Consider the following 20,984-nt stretch of genomic DNA (forward strand, 5'->3'; position numbering starts at 1 on the left):
TGTGAGTGTAAGCATACAAAAATTTTTTGGGTGCTTCACATAAATAAAAGATAACTGCACTGCTTGCGTGAAATGCGTATATATTGCAGTGTCAAGCTGCTGTGGCTTTTGATGTGACATGTCCAGAGGAAATGACTGTGTGTCCTATCGTGAGGGAGATAGACCAGCACATTGATAGCGGAATGGATATGAGAAAGATTTTTATGTGGAAAATTTTGTGCACTATAGATATTGAGATTAGTTCCAGAACCACAGCCAGCAAGAGGAGACATTTCCAGTGCATCTATCAGTGTCAGACTTCAGCAGCAATCGTAATATTTAATTGTAATGACATTGATAAAAGTATGCCTGGTTCATAATATTGTCCGCAGCTCGTGGTCGTGGGGCAGCGTTCTCGCTTCCCACTCCTGGGTTCCCAGGTTCGATTCCTGGCAGGGTCAGGGATTTTCTCTGCCTCGTGATGACTGGGTTTTGTGTGCTGTCCTTAGGTTAGTTAGGTTTAAGTAGTTCTAAGTTCTAGGGGACTGATGACCATAGATGTTAAGTCCCATAGTGCTCAGAGCCATTTGAACCATTTTTTCCCAATATTATTCTGAGTCTTGAGATGGCCACAGAAAGCATAGCAGCAAGCAAGCAGGTCAGGCCCATAAACAGCATCTCAGCAGACATTTTTGTTCTGGGCTGGGGCTTGTACGCCTGTTTAGAGAGTCCGAGAGAGCTTCCAGCTTATGACGATTTGGCTCACAGCTCCCTCTGGACAGGTAAATAATGAATTAATACCTAGTTTGTGTTGAGCTGCCTTCGGGACCGCGTGTGTCGCGTTGGTGGCCAACTTCTTCTACTCCATTGATGAATTACTCAGTAGAACCAACTTATATATATATATATATATATATATATATATATATATATATATATATATATATATATATACTCCTGGAAATGGAAAAAAGAACACATTGACACCAGTGTGTCAGACCCACCATACTTGCTCCGGACACTGCGAGAGGGCTGTACAAGCAATGATCACACGCACGGCACAGCGGACACACCAGGAACCGCGGTGTTGCCCGTCGAATGGCGCTAGCTGCGCAGCATTTGTGCACCGCCGCCGTCACTGTCAGCCAGTTTGCCGTGGCATACGGAGCTCCATCGCAGTCTTTAACACTGGTAGCATGCCGCGACAGCATGGACGTGAACTGTATGTGCAGTTGACGGACTTTGAGCGAAGGCGTATAGTGGGCATGTGGGAGGCCAGGTGGACGTACCGCCGAATTGCTCAACACGTGGGGCGTGAGGTCTCCACAGTACATCGATGTTGTCGCCAATGGTCGGCGGAAGGTGCACGTGCCCGTCGACCTGGGACCGGACCGCAGCGACGCACGGATGCACGCCAAGACCGTAGGATCCTACGCACTGCCGTAGGGGACCACAGCGCCACTTCCCAGCAAATTAGGGACACTGATGCTCCTGGGGTATCGGCGACGACCATTCGCAACCGTCTCCATGAAGCTGGGCTAAGGTCCCGCTCACCGTCAGGCCGTCTTCCGCTCACGCCCCAACATCGTGCAGCCCGCCTGCAGTGGTGTCGCGACAGGCGTGAATGGAGGGACGAATGGAGACGTGTCGTCTTCAGCGATGAGAGTCGCTTCTGCCTTGGTGCCAATGATGGTCGTATGCGTGTTTGGCGCCGGGCAGGTGAGCGCCACAATCAGGACTGCATACGACCGAGGCACACAGGGCCAACACCCGGTATCATGGTGTGGGGAGCGAGCTCCTACACTGGCCGTACACCTCTGGTGATCGTCGAGGGGACGCTGAATAGTGCACGGTACATCCAAACCGTCATCGAACCCATCGTTCTACCATTCCTAGACCGGCAAGGGAACTTGCTTTTCCAACAGGACAATGCACGTGCGCATGTATCCCGTGCCACCCAACGTGCTCTAGAAGGTGTAAGTCAACTACCCTGGCCAGCAAGATCTCCGGATCTGTCCCCCATTGAGCATGTTTGGGACTGGATGAAGCGTCGTGTCACGCGGTCTGCACGTCCAGCACGAACGCTGGTCCAACTGAGGCCCCAGGTGGAAATGGCATGGCAAGCCGTTCCACAGGACTACATCCAGCATCTCTACGATCGTCTCCATGGGAGAATAGCAGCCTGCATTGCTGCGAAAGGTGGATATACACTGTACTAGTGCCGACATTGTGCATGCTCTGTTGCCTGTGTCTATGTGCCTGTGGTTCTGTCAGTGTGATCATGTGATGTATCTGGCACCAGGAATGTGTCAATAAAGTTTCCCCTTCCTGGGACAATGAATTCACGGTGTTCTTATTTCAGTTTCCAGGAGTATATATATATATATATATATAGGGTGAGTCACCTAACATGACCGCTGGATATATTTCGTAAACCACATCAAATACTGACGAATCGATTCCACAGACCGAACGTGAGGAGAGGGGCTAGTGTAATTGGTTAATACAAACCATAAAAAAGTGCACGGAAGTATGTTTTTTAACAAAAACCTACGTTTTTTTAAATGTCCCGGAATGCGAGTGGACACCTGTGTGCGGCGGCCACTTCTCAGGCTCTCGCCGGTGGAACCTGACTCCTGACAGTGTTTGCGGTGGCCTTCTGTGCAATCCAGTGGGCAGGGGATGGCGGATGGTACGTGTTTCGCGATCAAATGATTTTTAACTGTGTACTTACCTGTGATGGGTGTTTCATGACGGTATTCCTTGCACGATCGGAATTTTAAAAAAAGCGATCGATGTAATTACATCTTACAAGACTTGCATCTTCCCAAACAGCAGAGAATGATGAGTAAGAGAAATCCAAACCCTACAAACTGAATTTTTTATAAATAAAATATGTTGTTGTTGTGGTTTTCAGTCCAGAGTTGTTTGATCCAGCTCTCCATGCTACTCTATCCTCTTCAAGCTTCTTCATCTCTGAATAACTACTGCAACCTACATCCTTCTGAATCGGCTTAGTGTATTCATCTCTTGGTCTCTCTCTACGATTTTTACACTCCATGCTTCCCTCCAATATCAAATTGGTGATCCCTTTAAGCCTCAGAATGTGTCCTACCAACTGCTCCCTTCTTCTAGTCAAGTTATGGCACAAATTCCTCTCCTCCCCAATTCTATTCAGTACCCTCGTCATTATTTACATGATGTACCCATCTAATCGTCAGCATTGTTCTGTAGCACCACATTTCGAAAGGTTCTATTCTCTTTTTGTCTAAATTAGTTATCGACCATATTTCACTTCCATAAATGGCTACTCTCCATAAAAATACTTTCAGAAAAGACTTCCTGACACTTAAATCTATACTTGATGTTAACAAATTTCTCACCGAGCGAGGTGGCGCAATGGTTAGCACACTGGAGGACGACGGTTCAATCCCGCATCCGGCCATCCTGATTTAGGTTTTCCGTGATTTCCCTAAAACGCTTCAGGCAAATGCTGGGATGGTTCCTTTGAAAGGGCACAGCCGACTTCCTTCCCCATCCTTCCCTAATTTGATGAGACCAATGACCTCGCACTTTTGTCTCTTCCCCCAAATCAACCCAACCCAACCCAACAAATTCCACAGTCAGCCTACATTTTATATCCTCCCTACTTCGACAGTCATCAGTTATTTTGCTTCCCAAATAGCAAAACTCGTTTACTATTTTAAGTGTCTCATTTACTAATCTAATTCCCTCAGCATCACCTGATTTAATTCGACTACTTCCATTATCCTCGTTTTGCTAACAATAAACGCTATACCCTTGAATTTCTTGTAGTGAGATCCTTACTCTCCATCAATTTCCAGGTAGGGGAGGGGAGGGGGAGATGGGAGGGGGGTGAATGGGGTTAATTAATTGTTTAATTTAGTTAAGTAGTTAATCAAATTGATAGAGTGAGAGGGGGCTATTCGAATAACTCAGATCTGAAAATGCACCATATTGTGAGGGGAGGAAGTGTGGGTTGGGGATTTTCTGAGTGGTTGGCAGGAGGGGGAGGGGTGAGGGAACAATAGGTTAAGGATCTTTCAATCTAAAGGAAATATTATCCCCAGGGGCTCATTATGTGTCAATCAAAAGAGAACAATAGGTTTGGCCCTGAGTTCCTACTTGTCCCTGATGTAGGCAACCCACACTAACAGAATGGACTGATGCTCGCTTTGCCCCATTACCTACAGTGTCAGTTAATGCTGGTGGTGGTTGATTCTGCAGTTATCATCTGATATTGTCCATATGTGTTCGATTGGAGACATACCTGGTCGCTGAGCAGGCCAAGGCAACATGTCAACTCAATGTAGAGCATGTTGAATTACAACAGCAGTATGAGAGCGAGCGTTATCCTGTTGGGAATATTTCTTGGAATGCTGTTCATGAATTGCAACACAACAGGTCGAATCAACAGATTGAGTACAAATTTGCAGTCAGGGTGTGTGGGATAACCCACGAGAGTGCTGCTGCTGTCATACGAAATCCCACTCCAAATCGTATTTCCACGTATACGTTCAGTTTGTCTAGCACGCAGGCAAGTTGGTTGCAGACTGCAACTGGCCTCCTTCTAACCAAAAACAACCATCACTGGCACCGAGTCAGAACCAGCTTTCATCAGAAAACACAACAGACTTCCACCTTGTCCTTCAGTGACCCGTCGCTTGACACAATGAAGTCGCAAATGGTGGTAGTTAGGGGTCGGTGGACGGTGCACTACAGGGCGTAACCGATTTATGACAGTTCGTTGAGTCACTTTGGTGCCAGCTACTGCTCAAATTGCTGCTGAAGATGTAGTACAGCGGACAGAGCCAAACGCTGAACACTACGATCTCCCCTCCTGGCAGCATCATGTGGTCATCTGGAAGGCAGTCTTCCTGTTACCATACACTCTCGTGATCGCCGTTGTCAGCGGTCATGTACAGTGTTTACATTTCTACAAGTGTTTCTGCAATATCGCAAAAGGAACATCCAACTTCTCAGAGCCTTATTACATGAACTCGGTCAAACTCAGTGAAGTGTTGATAACGACGTCTTTGTCGCCTTAGAGGCATTCTTCACTAACATCGCCTCGGCACGTCCATTGTGAAAGATAATAAACGCTCATGACCATTACAGCGTGTATTTAATGTAAGCCTGATATGCATCCTCACATTAGCGCTACTATACTCAGTTCATCCTAAGAATAAACCTCATGTAAACATTACACTATGTTTTCTTACGCGTTTGCTGGAAGCTCATTAGATTACGTTCCACGTGGAGCAGAAGCCAGTCTGACTCGAGTGCAGTCAAGTACGATAATGAGGATACGTTTTATGCTGTGCGTTACATGTACATCGACTCAGAGATAATACGGGTCAACAGCTTTACCGGCCCATTTAACTTGGAAAGCACTGTCCAGCCATTGGTCCAACTAACCTGCAGTGATGTAAACAGTTGTAGTAAAGGCGTAAAAAGAGACGAGCAGAGAACAATAGAGTCTTGCATTCATTTAATTTTTGAACAGAAGGAAATAATGGTAAAAATCAGGCGATACGTTTCTTAGGTGATCTGAAGGAAAAAGTGCTTTCAATCTTAGCTAACATAGTACTGTAATTAAAAACGAGAGTGATGAAAATTCCTAACTTGAACAAGGGTGCTATTTCTGCAGGAGCTTTGTGCGACGTAGAAGCGCACTGCTGGGATTTCACCATGCAGATATTGAAGCTACTTAAGGCATTACAGTCAGTCGTCCGGTACATTTCAGCACTGCTACGCTGATACCAAGGCGGTCAACATCAGAATCCCAAGCTACAAAAAGTCCACATTTCCTCCTCCTCCTGTTTTTGACGTGCTCTTCTACATTTCGCCACCGTTCGGCAGTGACGTGTCATACAGCTTCGTGCATTAGTTCCAGTAAGTTGGCAGCTTAAATGTTATTTCTCTCAACGAATCCCTTAATTTGGCTCCAGATCAGTTCTATTGGGTTCAGATAAAGTGGTATGGTGACAGCTAAAATTCAGCATTTGTACAATGTGCTCGACGCTTTGAAAATTGGTTTTGTTGTTCTACGACACTTATCACTCTGGCTCGGGTGAGACCAAATTTGGAAATTTGTGGTAAGATCTATGGGACCAAACTGCTGGTGTTATCGGTCCCAAGGCTTACACACTACTTGTTGTTATGGTCTTCACTCCTGAGACTGGTTTGATGCAGCTCTCCATGCTACTCTATCCTGTGCAAGCTTCTTCATCTCCCACTACCTACTGCAACATACATCCTTCTGAATTTCCTTAGTCTATTCATCTCTTGGTCTCCCTCTACGATTTTTACCCTCCACGCTGTCCTCCAATGCAAAATTTGTGATCAATTGATGCCTTAGAACATGCCCTACGAACCGGTCCCTTCTTCTTGTCAAGTTGTGCCACAAACTCCTCTTCTCCCCTACTCCATTCAATTCCTCTTCATTAGTTACATGATCTACCAATCTAATCTTCAGCATTCTTCTGTAGCACCACATTTCAAAAGCTTCTATTCTCTTCTTGTACAAACTATTTATCGTCCATGTTTCACTTCCATGCATGGCTACACTCCATACTAATACTTTCAGAAACTGCTTCCTGACACTTAAATCAATACTCGATGTTAACAAATTTCTCTTCTTCAGAAAGGCTTTCCTTGCCTTTGCCAGTCTACTTCGACCATCATCAGTTATTTTGCTCCACAATTAGAAAATTCCTTTATTACTTTAAGTGTCTCATTTCCTAACCTAATTCCCTCAGCATTACCCGACTTAATTCGACTACATTCCATGATCCTTGTTTTGCTTTTGTTGATGTTCATCTTATATCCTTCTTTCAAGACACTGTCTATTCCGTTTAACTGGTCTTCCAAGTCCTTTGTTGTCTCTAACAGAATTACAATGTCACTGGCGAACCTCAAAGTTTTTATTTCTTCTCCATGGATTTCAATAGCTACTCCAAATTTTTCTTTTGTTTCCTTTACTGCTTGCTCAATATACAGATTGAATAACATCGGGGAGAGGCTACAACCCTGTCTCACTCCCTTCCCAACCACTGCTTCCCTTTCATGCCCCTCGAGTCTTATAGCTGCCATCTGCTTTCTGTACAAATTGTAAATAGCCTTTCGCTCCGTGTATTTTACCTCTGCCACTTTTATAATTTTAAAGAGATTATTCCAGTCAACATTGTCAAAAGCTTTCTATAAGTCTACAAAGGCTAGAAAAGTAGGTTTGCCTTTCCTTAATCTTTCTTCAAGATAAGGCGAAAAGTCCCTATTGCCTCACGTGTTCCGATATTTCTACGGAATGCAAACTGATCTCCCCCGAGGTCGACTTCTACCAGTTTTTCCATTCGTCTGTACAGAATTCGCGTTAGTATTTTGCAGCTGTGACTTATTAAGCGGATAGTTCGGTAATTTCCACATCTGTCAACACCTGCTTTCTTTGGGATTGGAATTATTATATTCTTCTTGAAGTCTGAGGGTATTTCGCCTCTCTAATACGTCTTGCTCACCAGACGGTAGAGATTTGTCAGGACTGGCTCTCCCAAGGCTGTCAGTAGTTCTAATGGAATGTTGTCTACTCTGGGGGCCTTGTTTCGACTCAGGTCTTTCAGTGCTCTGTCAAACTCTTCACACAGTATCGTATCTCCCATTTCATCTCCATCTACATCCTCTTCCATTTCCATAACATTGTCCTCAAGTACATTGCCCTTGTATAGACCCTCTATACACGCCTTCCACTTTCAGCTTTCCCTTCTTTGCTTAGAACTTGGTTTCCATCTGAGCTCTTGATTTTCATACAAGTGGTTCTCTTTTCTCCAAAGGTATCTTTAATTCTCCTGTAGGCAGTATCTATGTTAGCCCTCGTGAGATAAGCCTCTAGATCCTTACATTTGTTTTCTAGCCATCCCTACTTAGCCATTTTGCACTTCCTGTCGATCTCATTTTTGCGACGTTTGTATTCCTTTTTGCGTGCTTCATTTACTGCATTTTTATATTTTCTCCTTTCATGAATTAAATTCAATATTTCTTCTGTTACCCAAGGATTTCTCCCAACCCTCGTCTTTTTACCTACTTAATCCTTTGCTCCCTTCATTATTTCATATCTCAAAGCTACCCATTCTTCTTCTACTGCATTTCTTTCCCCCATTCTTGTCAATCATTCCCTAATGCTCTCCCTGAAGCACTCTACAACCTCTGGTTTAGTCAGTTTATCCAGGTCCCATCTCCTTAAATTCCCACCTTTTTGCAGTTTCTTAGTTTTAATCTACAGTTCATAACCAATAGATTGTGGTCAGAGTCCACATCTGCCCCTGGAAATGTCTTACAATTTAAGACCTGGTTCCTAAATCTCTGTCTTACCATTATATAATCTATCTGATACCTTTTAGTATCTCCAGGGTTCTTCCATGTATACAACCATCTTTCATGATTCTTGAACCAAGTGTTATCTACGATTAAGTTATGCTTTGTGCAAAATTCTACCAGACGGCATCTTCTTTCATTTCTTACCCCCAATCCGTATTCACCTACTATGTTTCATTCTTTTCCTTTTCCTACTCTCGAATTCCAGTCACCTGTGACTATAAATTTTCGTCTCACTTCATTACCTGAATAATTTCTTTTGTCTCATCATACATTTCATCAATTTCTTCATCATCACCAGAGCTAGTTGGCATATAAACTTGTACTACTGTGTTAGGTATGGGCTTCGTGACTATCTTGTCCACAATAATGCGTTCACTATGTTGTTTGTAGCAGGTTACCCGCATTCCTATTTTTTTATTCATTATTAAACGTACTCCTGCATTACCCCTATTTGATTTTGTATTTATAACCCTGTATTCACCTGACCAAAAGTCTTGTTCCTCCTGCCACCAAACTTTACTAATTCCCACTATATCTAACTTTAACCTATCCATTTCCCTTTTTAAATTTTCTAATCTGCCTGCCCGATTAGGTGATCTGACATTCCGTAGAACGCCAGTTTTCTTTCTCCTGATAACAATATCCTCCTGAGTAGTCCCCGCCCGAGATCCAAATGGGGGACTATTTTACCTCCGGCATATTTTATCCAAGAGGACGCCATCATCATTTAATCATACAGTAAAGCTGCATGCGCTCAGGAAAAATTATGTCTGTAGTTTCCCCTTGCTTTCAGCAGTTTGCAGTACCAGCACAGCAAGGCCGTTTTGGTTAGTGTTACAAGACGAGATCAGTCAATCATCCAGACTGTTGCCCCTGCAACTACTGAAAAGGCTGCTGACCTTCTTCAGGAACCACACGTTTGTCTGGCCTCTCAACAGATACCCCTCCATTGTGGTTGCACCTACGGTACAGCTATCTGCATCACTGAGGCACGCAAGCCTCCCCACCAATGGCAAGATCCATGGTTCATGGGGGGGGGGGGGTGACACACTACTTAATCTAACTTAAACTTACGCTAAGGACCACACACACACCCGTGCCCAACGAAGGACTCAAACCGCCTATGGGGGAGCCACGTAAACTGTGGCAAGGCACCTCAGACCACACGGCTACTCTGTGCGGCGGATGAGACCACATCTGTCCTATAAAACACTAGGTATATTAAGACAAAGAGTGTCTTATTTTTCATTTTTCTCGAAAAAAATTTAATTGTGTAATGCTTTCTTAACTTCAAAATCTGTTTTCTTAACTTCAAAATTTGTAACAATCTTTTACAATATATCGATAATTAAGAATGTGTATTTGCACTGACAACCAGAATTCTGTGAGTGATATGAAATTAGAAACCAGAAGATGTGCATTTTCTTTAAAAAATAATTCTTAAGTCTGAGTTAATTACTACATATTTATAAATTTCATATTTAAATGATTTAGGTATTCAAACCAAACAAAAAAATTGTTGAAGATAAATGGGTTCGAATCAGTGCCCATCAAACACCACTCAAGCGATTACACCAAGGATACAAAGATGTCTACATGTATTATATTTCTTACATCGTGTTTCTCAATAAACATCAAAGGTAATTTTTCTCTGTAATGTTGTGAAAAACATTTAGAACAATTTGTTTCTAGCCATTAACAGTGCTCTGCAAGCGTGTGTCACTACGAAGCAGGAAACAGTGTCATCCATTTTCGCGCTACACATGAACAGTAGACAATCAGAGCACAAGAAGCGCTCACTGAGACTGTGACCGCACACGATTTTTGAAAATAAAAATTACTTAGGTGAAGTATGAATAAGAAAAACGTTGGTGGCTGTTAGTACATCAGAATGTCTTTAAGTTTCATTCACAGTGGCATAGTAATAAAATATCTAATACATAAGTTGGACCTACTTTGAAGAGCGGAACAACGCCAGTGTTTTGGAGCTACGGCTGCTGACCAATCATCGCGTTTGTGTTTGTTTACAGCATATTTCTTCTTATGGTGAACGGAGTACAGCGCCTCTCTTATGCGACTGGCATGGTATCTGAATAGACGTCATCTTTCAGATGCAGAAATACGCCTGCTTGCTTTGGATTATGTCGCACCTCCCCTTCTTGATGTTACGATTTTTTCCCATCAGCGTACTTTTGCTTGTGAGAAAGGTTGGAGAAGTTGATGTCGAAAGCATGGTTTGTAGAAAGAAATTTTAAAGGAAAATAACAGATGATCTTGTAGTGTTAGGTTTACAAAATGTGTAAACTAGGACTAGCTGGACACTGCACTTGTTTTGTCACTTCTGTTGGTTCAATACGAAAGGGTAACATTTCAAGCGTACTAAGAGTTCTATGTGTAGTGCTTGCATTTCAGGAATACTGTGGACTCGTGGCATAAATGCTTATGACATTTGAGTCTCTAAAATACGAAGAAACTTCTCTAGCAGAGGGACTGGACAATGTTAAGTTTTCTGAACCTATAAATGAATGTTTGACGTATGAAGAAGGTAATAATACATAACTACCACTTGTTCAGTCTCATGTTTCAGCCAAATGACCACGTGAAATTTACATAGTGATGTGCTTGTTCCCATAACGCCTGTTTATTTTGATGGAAAGAAATATATACCGACTTTCACTGATGATTATACACACTTGACAACAGCTTATAGTCTTCAATCGAAGTCTGAAGTGTTTCATTATTTCAAAGTATACTATGGAATGGGTACTACTCCTTTCAACCTAAAAATTCAAAGTAAACCCGATTTGCATTTCAAAATAGCTCTACTAGTGTCACACTTTTGTGACTGATGTGAAAACTTTGAAATGTGGAAACACGCCCTACTAGCTTTCGTTTATGTGGTGCCACTTCCAACAAATAAAAGAGCCATTGGTAGTAAGTGGGTGTTCAAAGTAAAAAGAGATGCATCTGGAAATACTGGAAGGCAGACATGTTTGGCAGTTAAAGATTGTGCTGAGGTGAAAGGATATGACTATGAGGAGATATATGTTTCAGTAGCTTGATTCACAACGTTGAGAATTTTCCTTGGTGTGGTGAAAGAACATGATTTGTTTATGGAACACACTTCGAAATCAATTATGGTCATAAGCGATATTGACAGATGTCTTTTTCATTACTTGTAGACATGCTTTAGCTTTAGCAGGAGGAATTTCTGCAATGCTGTGGTACGGAAGGACCCCAAATTTGAGTGAACTACATGTGTTTGGGTGTGTTGCATACTTCCACACCCCAAAGGAACTACTGACAAGAAAGTCTGACACATAGTCAATAAAAATTTTCCTGGCTGGATTTTGCGCAGTGATTAGAGATTATGATGTCCCTAACAGCACAACATTTTATTTGGAAAAAATGTATCTTTTGATGAAGATAAGTTTCTATTTCAAGGTGAAAGTAGTGATGATTCGATCTTGGAGACTTTTCAACTTGAAAGCACATCACAGAACACAGCAGAAGATCAAGAACATCAGAATGAAACTGTAGCATCGCATTCTGTCTGTGCAAAAGCGAGTGTACTGTGTGTCTAGTGTTTGTTATTATAGTTGCTCTTTGACGTGAGTGATGTAGGCGATTCTGTGCCTCTCTTAACAGTTTATTGTTCATCCTTCCAAGGTGGCAACCTCTCCTGTATATATGTGTTTTATGTGGAAATAAATGTTTAATTCCGCCAGATGCCACATATTTGGTGACCCCCGACGATAACACAACACGACCAAGTCGGCTTCAGCTTTCCACACCACATCGTACTGTGAACGATCCTTACTTCCGCGCCAGATGCACCGCGCTCGTTCGCGCACGAAAATGGACAATCCACCAATCACTATAGAGCCAGCTACAAGCAGCACAGTTAACAGGATTTCAATTAAGCCCCAGCTGTTCTGGCAACACAACCCAGTGATGTCGTTTGTGCAGCTTGAAATACAGTGCGTCTTTGCACATATATCGGCAGACGAAACGAAGTATAGCCACGTAGTCGCAGCACTAGCAGAAGACTTACTTGCTGAGGTACAAGATATCCTTGCTGCATCACCCAACGCTGAACGGCATGCGTCAATTAAGAACGCGCTAGTGAGGCGCCTGTCACAATCGGAAGCTAAGCGACTAGAGACATTTTTACGGACTGAGGAGCTCGGCGATCGAACCCCATCACAACTTTTGCGCTGTTTGCACACACTGGCAAGCAACACTGTGAGCAACGACGTGCTGCGCAATATTTGGAGTCCCGAAGACCTTCTGACACTCAAAAAATTCTGACAGTGTGCGCGGGTGATTTAAATGCTCTAGCTCAAACAGCGGACAGGATCGTCGACACATATCCCACAACAAACGTGTCAACACTGACACCAAGGCAAGAGAATACGTCTGAAGTGACACTAGCAAAGCTCCAGATATATGTGTTTTATGTGGAAATAAATGTTCAATTCTACCAGATACCACAAAACTAATTTGGAGGATAATGAACAAACTGTTGAAGATAACCCAGACTTCAGAAGAAGTGAAGCCTCTGCAGAAAAGCAATAGAGTTACAACATCACCTAGATACTAGGAGGATTTTGCAGTGTTAGCCTTGAATGAGAAGCATTTGTGGGAAACTTTCCTCAGAATTTTGAAGAAATGAGGGGTTGGCATGATGAAGAAGAATGGGCAAAGGAAATTAAGGAATAACTGGACTCCCTGTCATCTAATGTATCTTGGATTTATGCACCACTTCCAGTAAATAAAAGAACCATCAGCAACAAATAGGTGTTCAAAATAAAAAGGATGCATCTGGAAATATTGAAAGGTATAAGGCAAGTTTAGTAGTTGAAGGTTGTACTCAGGTAAAAGGATATAACCATGAGCTAAGATATGTTTCAATTGCTTGACTCACAACGCTATGAACTTTTCTTGGTGTGGTGAAAGAACGCGATTTCTTTATGGAACAGGTGGATGAACAAAACGCATTCCTGCATGGAGAACTGTCTGAAGAAATTTATATGAAATTGCCTCAATAAGTGATGATGAAAGAAACGACTGTATGCAAACTCAATAAAGCTTTACATAGATTAAAGGAGGCACCAAGAACATGGGACTCTATATTTGACTGTTTGATGAAGGATATTGAGTTTCGATTTCTCTCAACTGAAAGCACTGATGATTCTAGTACTTATTTGCCAGTGTATGTAGATGATATTTTAATTGCTGGGAATCGAAAAAGCGAATTCACTGACGTTGAAAAGTAGGATAAATTAAAATTTCGAATATGAGAACTCTGAGAAATAAATTATTCCTCGGAATAAATATGTAGAGAATTGTGGCAAAATATTTCCTAGTCAGCGTTTTTATCTTGAAAACTTGTTGAAAGGTTCAACTTGGAAGAATGTAAACCCTATAAACAGCCGATGAATGTCAAACCCAGTGGAGACGTTTGTGGTGACACAGTTGGAAATAAAACTTACACAGAATTGATAGGTTGTTTATGTATGTGATGACAGCTACAAGACCAGGCGTAAGTGCATTAGTTAACTATTTTGTTGGACATCAAAATAAACCAGCAGAAATCTACTGGAAAGGTTTGAAACGAATTCTTCAGTATATTAAAGGAACACTTGTTGTTGGTCAGTGTGACAGAAAGGGAAATTCAAATGCTCTTTTATGCTATGTTGATTCCGACTGAGGAAATGAAGAAGACAGAGAATCTACAACACGTTACTATCTCCAGGTTATTGGAAATTTTATTTGTTGGGCTACAAAGAGACAGACATATCTTCCACTATCTTCAACAGAAGCATATTATATTGATTTTATATATTGTTTACCTAAATACCTGGTAATTTCTAGTGTTAACGTAACAGAAGTTTTTGGAAATATTGTTTGTGGAGTGCAAACAGACATGTGTTTCACTGTGTTCAGCAGAATCAGAATATATTACTTTTATATATTATTTATCTAAAAACCTGTTAATTTGTAGTATTAATAAGAATATTTATTAACAATATATTTGCTTTGATTTTTTAATAATTTGATAAAAGGACTGTGAAATACATATATACGTCATGTGTTACAGATAATAAATCATGAGCGAGTGTCTTTCTCATATCGATATTTCAATAAAATAATCGCTTGACATGCCATTTTATGTTTGGTGTTAATTATTTGTTGGCAAAAACTTGACTATGTTTCCTTATCATGTCTTTCAATAAAGGCTACCTTGTCTGGAGAAGGATCATTTTGCTTTCGAGTGTAATGACAGAATTTTCTTCTGTCGGCTATGCTACTTTCAGCAAATTTTGGGGAACTCCTCCAACGTGATTCTTCCACTTTTCGTTGACGATAAAGTTTATCTCTGTTTAGAAGTTTGAATTTGACATTTGGGTCAAAGATGTTCGCCGAAGTAACAAGTGTCTCTGAGTAACCTAGATTCTTGCGAAGTGGAATTGTTGCGCGCTTGATGCAGCACTTGAATGTTGTTTATTAAATAGATTATGGAGATTCCCCTTATTCTTACCCCCTGGAGTATTAAAAACGTTAAGAGATGCAGTACTGTGTTGTATTCTGTTCTGTAGTAACCATTTGACATACTAATTCAGTATTGTGTTTGGCAATGGGACCTTGTTGAGTTATGCTTAAACCGGTGAAGTGAATGTCGTAATGGGTTCTGTACTAGCATATTTATACAGTAGGCCTGGATGGGTATACACTGTTAGAATTCTACATATGTAAAGTATTACATCAGCTTTCCGGCTGAGGAAACGCATGTAAGTGGTAGTACTGTTCAATGCCCAACTTTTTATTATATACGTAAGTTTCGAAGTGCAATATATTGCCAGCACTTTTTTCTGTGAAATGCAAAGTAAAGTGTTGTATGGCAGCAGGGAGCGAAGATTTTTTTGTGGTGGTACAAGTGCTATGGCAATCACAGCATTACTTTGAATATACAGTCCTGTGACAACTCAAACTAAGGTGGTTTTGATAACGTGATTTGTTTGTTTATCGTCTGATGTTACCTTTCGACAGTTTTCTTCCTATATGACAGTCCTGATCCCACTTGTGATGATTTCGCGCATTCTGTTCACATTTGATGAAGGCCTGAGGGCGAAAGTTTACGTACTCAATACACTTAACCTTATGGTATTTCTTGACGACACAAGGACAACAACTATCATTATTTAGAGGTGCAGAGAGATTTATTTCCTGTGGGCAAATTACGAAGACAGTTGCAATGCGAGGTGTATGTAACTGAGAAATTACTCATATTTTGGCCATGTTGCATGATTTTTCCATCGGCAGATACCAAATACAATTGGCTATCCTGAAATTGGTTTTTGTGTGGTGTTACTTTGTGGAACTAATCGCCAAGCGGGTTTTTGTAGCAATGCTGCATGGTATTGTATACTGTATTGGTCCAGGTATTAACATCATTGTAGGTTGTAGAATTGCTATTAGGAAGCTATTAGGAATGTCAAATTAATGTGTGGTGTAAAATAAATGCCTCTGGCATGGATGTGTGTGATGTCCTTAGGTTAGTTAGGTTTAAGTAGTTCTAAGTTCTAGGGGACTGATGACCTCAGCAATTAAGTCCCATAGTGCTCAGAGCCATTTGAACCATTTTTTTTTTTTTTGTAAATTAAAAAAATAATACACAGGCATTCTTACTCTTTTAGTTTGGTCAATTGTTCAAACTTTTGAAGGAGAGTTACTGTTTTTGCATTTTTAGAAATTCCTGTACAGAATAAAAATGGTGCTTTTATAAGGAATCTCTTGAGTTTGCTGTTAACTGGTAGCTCTGAAGCAATTTATTTATTCTGGTGTCTTGTTAAGTATTGTGTCTCGATAGATAATACTTTGCTAATAGCATGATGAACTGAAATACATTTGGTGGAAATCGAGTTGCCCTCTGAAATCATAATTATTTGTATCCTTGTTCTGCATTTAATTATCTATTTTGTAGTCTTACTGTAATGAATCAGATTGTTTCAAGGATAAACAAACATGAAAAATTTATAATGCCAAGATCAGGTAATTGCGGTTTATAAGTTACCACTTTTTAAGGCCGTGATCTTTTTTTCATTCTGAAGACATTGATGAATCGAGTGGCATTTCACTAGAAAAATTTATTAACAAAGCATTCAATAGAACTGTACATAGTGTGCCTGCACTACTGTTTACTTGTTGAAACTTTCAAAAACATCAGAATTTACACCTTACCTTACAGGTGTATCCTTTTTTCAGTACTGTGTAACCCCTAGAAAACAAAGGAAATATAATAATAATAATAATTTAACACTAACAGTTTCTATGCTTTCTGCTTTTAATCTTTCTTGGATACATTTCGTCTTCTATTGAGGTGTACAATACTTTTAGCATTTAACTGCAGTTTGTGTTTAATCATTCTGTAAGCACTGACAGTTTCTGCTGTTGAATGCACATGTCATTTGATGGATGCAGAGAATCATACACTACTATCACAATTGAAGGGAACAGATTTTTTAGGGGCTCATATGTTCTACTAGGTCATCCACATAAATCAGAAAGAGTGATGGGCCTATGATCGAGCCTCTAGGGCTTCATGTTTTATTGATAGCTTCTCTGAATAGAAACTGTGTCTAATTTTGTTGAAACATTTGACCCGTCTAAAGTGATACCTTCTGTCTGTGCTTTCCAAGATATGAGCATAACCAGCTTTGTGCTACTCCTTTCATATTGTGTAGTTCTAATTTTGTAAAGAGGATTTTATGACACAAGACATCAAGGGCTTTAAAAGTTGTAGAAAAATTCCTGCAGAGAGTTCATGCTGGCCAAAAGATTTTCAAGCATGATCTAAATCCTCAAAGATTGACCTGGAGTGGAACTTATCTACGTTCATACTACATGTGACTGACTTTGCCCTATCTAATACACTTTTTATTATAGAAACTAAAACCGCAAAGCCTGTTCAGAAAACCTATAGAACCTATTACCTACAAAAGTCTGACAAGCACTTTGGTCATATTATTTACATGTATCATACAAAACTATGAATACTTTGAAGTCTTAACTTGGTAATTTGCGGTTGTCTGATGGATAAGCTGACTATTTTAGTCATTAATTGTTGTTCTCCCTTTGTCTCAGTTCTGTTTGGTTTGAACCAGCCCCATAGATGTACCGTTACATGAGGCTAATTAGGTCAGTCGTGTAATTTTTCTTGATATGTGGTTCTGTACATATCTTTTTCCCCAGAGAGAATTTAGTGTTGGATTTTTCCAGAGATTACAGTGTAAAGAAATGCTGAGATGATTCCTCTGAAAATATATCGCTAATGTCATGCCCAATTCTGCTTATATGCTCAGTCTAATGACCTTGATGTGAATATATAAAGCTCTAGTCTTCCCGCATTTTCTGAATACTTAGTGTTAGAAATAAAGCATTCATAGGTAACATTGGTGGAGTGAGCATTGTTTCTGTAATACATTCATTGATAACATAGGGTACAGCGTCCTGGTTCTTACTACTTAGAAGCCATAAACATTGAAGACAAGGGAAAAGTGGCAGGTGTAACAATAATCTAAATTATTGAATATAAAATAAAGTTATCCAACAGCATGCTTTACCTTAATTCTGGAATCTGAAATGAGGCAGTGAAACAAATTTAAGAGGAAATCAATTTTTAAAATGGAGAGAAGTATCCCAAAGATTTCTCTTTCAACACATTTTTGGATATGTCATCGGCTACACTCTGTGCTTTCAGAATCTAGTTTCAAGCTGAGCAAGTGAGGTGGACACGTGTGGTAGTTGAATTTTCATCATAACTTGATTTATGGCTAATCAACTGAATGTCAGTGTCATGTTGGGTGTTTTATTATTCATTATCACATTTTATTTGGAAAACTATAATTTTCTTTTTCTCCTTCTTCTTATTTATCTTCTGATATTTTATATAGATCGCATAACTTGGAGAACTTCTATTGTGGTTTTATATTGGTACACACATTTTAATCATAATAAAATGGAAAATTGAAGCAAAAAGCTTAATCAAGACATTAAGAAATGGGAAATTTTTCTCCAGTAGTTTGCTGTAAATAGAGTACATAAAACATAAGCATTAAGACAGAAAGATGCCCAACAAAGAGATGCAGGAAGGATAAGTGAGTAGGAAGGGGGAATGGATGGGTTAGATAGAGCCAAAAAATTGGAAAGGATGGAAGCTAATTTGTAACAGATAAAGTAAATGAACATGGATCAAAAGGTCAAAATTAAACATTACAACACAGTATATAAAGAAATAACTTTATTTAGTATAGAGAGTTTTGAATTACAGTTATTGTTAATATCTCATTTCATTTACAACAATTTGTGATTAAGATGAGATGAAATGATTAGGACAGCACTAACACCCATTCTCCAAGCAAAGATAATCTCTGACCCATCTGGGATTCAAACCCAGAGCCCTGTGACTTAGACACATCAACACTAACCATTAGACCACAAGCTGCGGATGATTATCAGATTAAAAATATAAAAGCTCACATTAAACTGTAGATACGCCTATGACTGAATGATTGAGTCGTTTCAAAGGTAGGAGGAAGATAAGTCCACATCTCCAATAGCATCATGCCTGTTGTAGAGTTGGCGAGAGGAGAGCCGTGATAGTCAGCAGTGCTGTTGTCAGATTTCAACTGCAAAGCATAAATGGCTGTAAGTGAAAGCGTAATCATCTTTAGAGCTGTGATAACAATGAGGTGTTGCCATAGAGACACACACAAAATTGTGTTACATGACTCAGAAGTGTGAAGCAGCTGTGCAAAGCCCACTGCATATTTCAGGTGTCTTTTCTTTCACAATTACTGTCATAAATTACTGTAGTGTTCCAAGCAACATTCAAATTGAGAACAGTTTTTCATAATGTAATTGCAAGGTTTCATTCATAATTTGAGAATCATTTTGTTGAATGTTTTATCTTTGCAGAGATAATAGTTTTCATTTACAGGGATAATTATGTTTTATATGTAACTATTGTTAGGTGAGACAAAGCTAATATATATATATATATATCTTTCTCTCTCTCTCTCTCTCTCTCTCTCTCTCTCTCTCTCTCTCTCTCTCTCTCTCTGTCTCTCTGTCACTCACTCTCAAAAGTAACTTCTGCATGGATGAGTGAAGGAAACTAAAAGATGTGGTGGGCAGAGGGATGAGATATTGTAGTTGGTTATAACAAAAGGGAAAAAGCAGGACAATTTTGCATAGGATCGCAACTTGCAGAGGGGTGGACATCAAAATTTCCTCAGTGGAGGAGCCAAAGATGGAGATTGGTAGGCATTGAGGACTCCATTGTTAGGACAATTTAGCTGTTCAGATGCTGTTTAAAAAAAGCACTGTTGATTAGCTGTAAGTTTGACTGTAACTTATAAAAGCAGTGTAAAGAAAAATGTTGAACTGTACAGCATTTGACACCACAGTTAATCTGATTGGTCTTAATTCAGGAAAAAAGTGTGTAGATGCAGAAACATTGTTTATTTTTTCCACTGTGAAGAAGTTTAAAAATTAATCTTTCATTTATTCAGTTAAAAAAAGTCGCACCAATACTGTAGAATTTTCCCCATGTTGTATGAAACACTGAGCCAATAATCTGTGTTTAACGTATTATAGATTGCACATAAACACTTTGTACGAAAAATGGGAGGTCTTGTTATATTGTTAACATTTAAAAAGCCAAGCAGTTGTGGCATGGGTTCAAAGTAATCCACAGGCACTTAAATTGGGAACAGTGTTCTATAAGATTGTGTGTATATAAGTGATATGTTCATGATACTTACTGACTGTAATTGTTCTCTGCATTAGTCATTTTTTGTCAGTTTTTTTGTGTACTTAAGTTATCTTCTGTTTGTCTTACAGGAAGTATATTATGAAGCTTGCGTACCTGTCTCCATCAGCAGTTATTCTGTTCTTAGCTTTATTTTATCGTCCAGAATGGGTATTATTTCTGTTGTTTGTTGGTGCTGCAGTGGTAGTGATAACTTTTGCTATATCTGCTTTTATTGGTGCTCATCTCAAGTCTTTATCAAAAATCCAAAGAAAGCAAGTGAAGTCACAGGATCTTGAAGCTCTCAGAAAATTTTTTACAGTAAGTTGTCTCTCTTAAAATCACCTCAAAATTTGTGAAGGAGTGCTCTGCAGAAAGGAGCGATAAATACATCAATTTTTGTTTTCAGCAAGTGGATCCAAAGCCAGTAAAACCAAGACGCTTACCTGTTATTTTTGGGCGGATGATAGATGATGCGCTTCAACACTTGCTAGATTTGGTTTTGAGAGATTTCATTTGTAATGCCCTTAACAGTATTGGCTTAAGTACAGAGGAATTGTCACAAGAAATTAAGTAAGTTCATTCAGAATATTCCATTTATGTGTGTCTTGATACATTTAAAAGATTTATAACACTAAAGCTTTCCAATGAAATTTATTATATATTAGATAGTTAAAATAAATGAATAAAATAAACTCTGTTCAAGATACTGGCTGAGTACTTTCAGTTGGGTAGGCTTTCAGTAATTTGGAAAAGGTGTTGAAGTATATGATAGTACTGGTAGAGCCTGATTTCACAC

The 20,984-nt window shown here is 39.9% G+C and overlaps 1 protein-coding gene across 1 annotated transcript in view; it reads left to right on the forward strand.

Moving 5' to 3' along the window:
• Positions 1-14,755: 14,755 nt before the first annotated feature.
• LOC126354326 (sorting nexin-25) overlaps positions 14,756-20,984 on the forward strand; it is a 175,027-nt gene continuing 168,798 nt past the window's right edge. Inside the window, exons 1-3 of the mRNA XM_050003887.1 lie at positions 14,756-15,164; positions 20,278-20,506; positions 20,595-20,758. Coding sequence (XP_049859844.1) covers positions 15,163-15,164; positions 20,278-20,506; positions 20,595-20,758 — 395 coding nt within the window. The 5' untranslated portion in view covers positions 14,756-15,162. The remainder of the gene's footprint in view (positions 15,165-20,277; positions 20,507-20,594; positions 20,759-20,984) is intronic.

Source organism: Schistocerca gregaria, chromosome 3, assembly GCF_023897955.1.
Source record: "Schistocerca gregaria isolate iqSchGreg1 chromosome 3, iqSchGreg1.2, whole genome shotgun sequence".
NCBI lineage: Eukaryota > Metazoa > Arthropoda > Insecta > Orthoptera > Acrididae > Schistocerca > Schistocerca gregaria.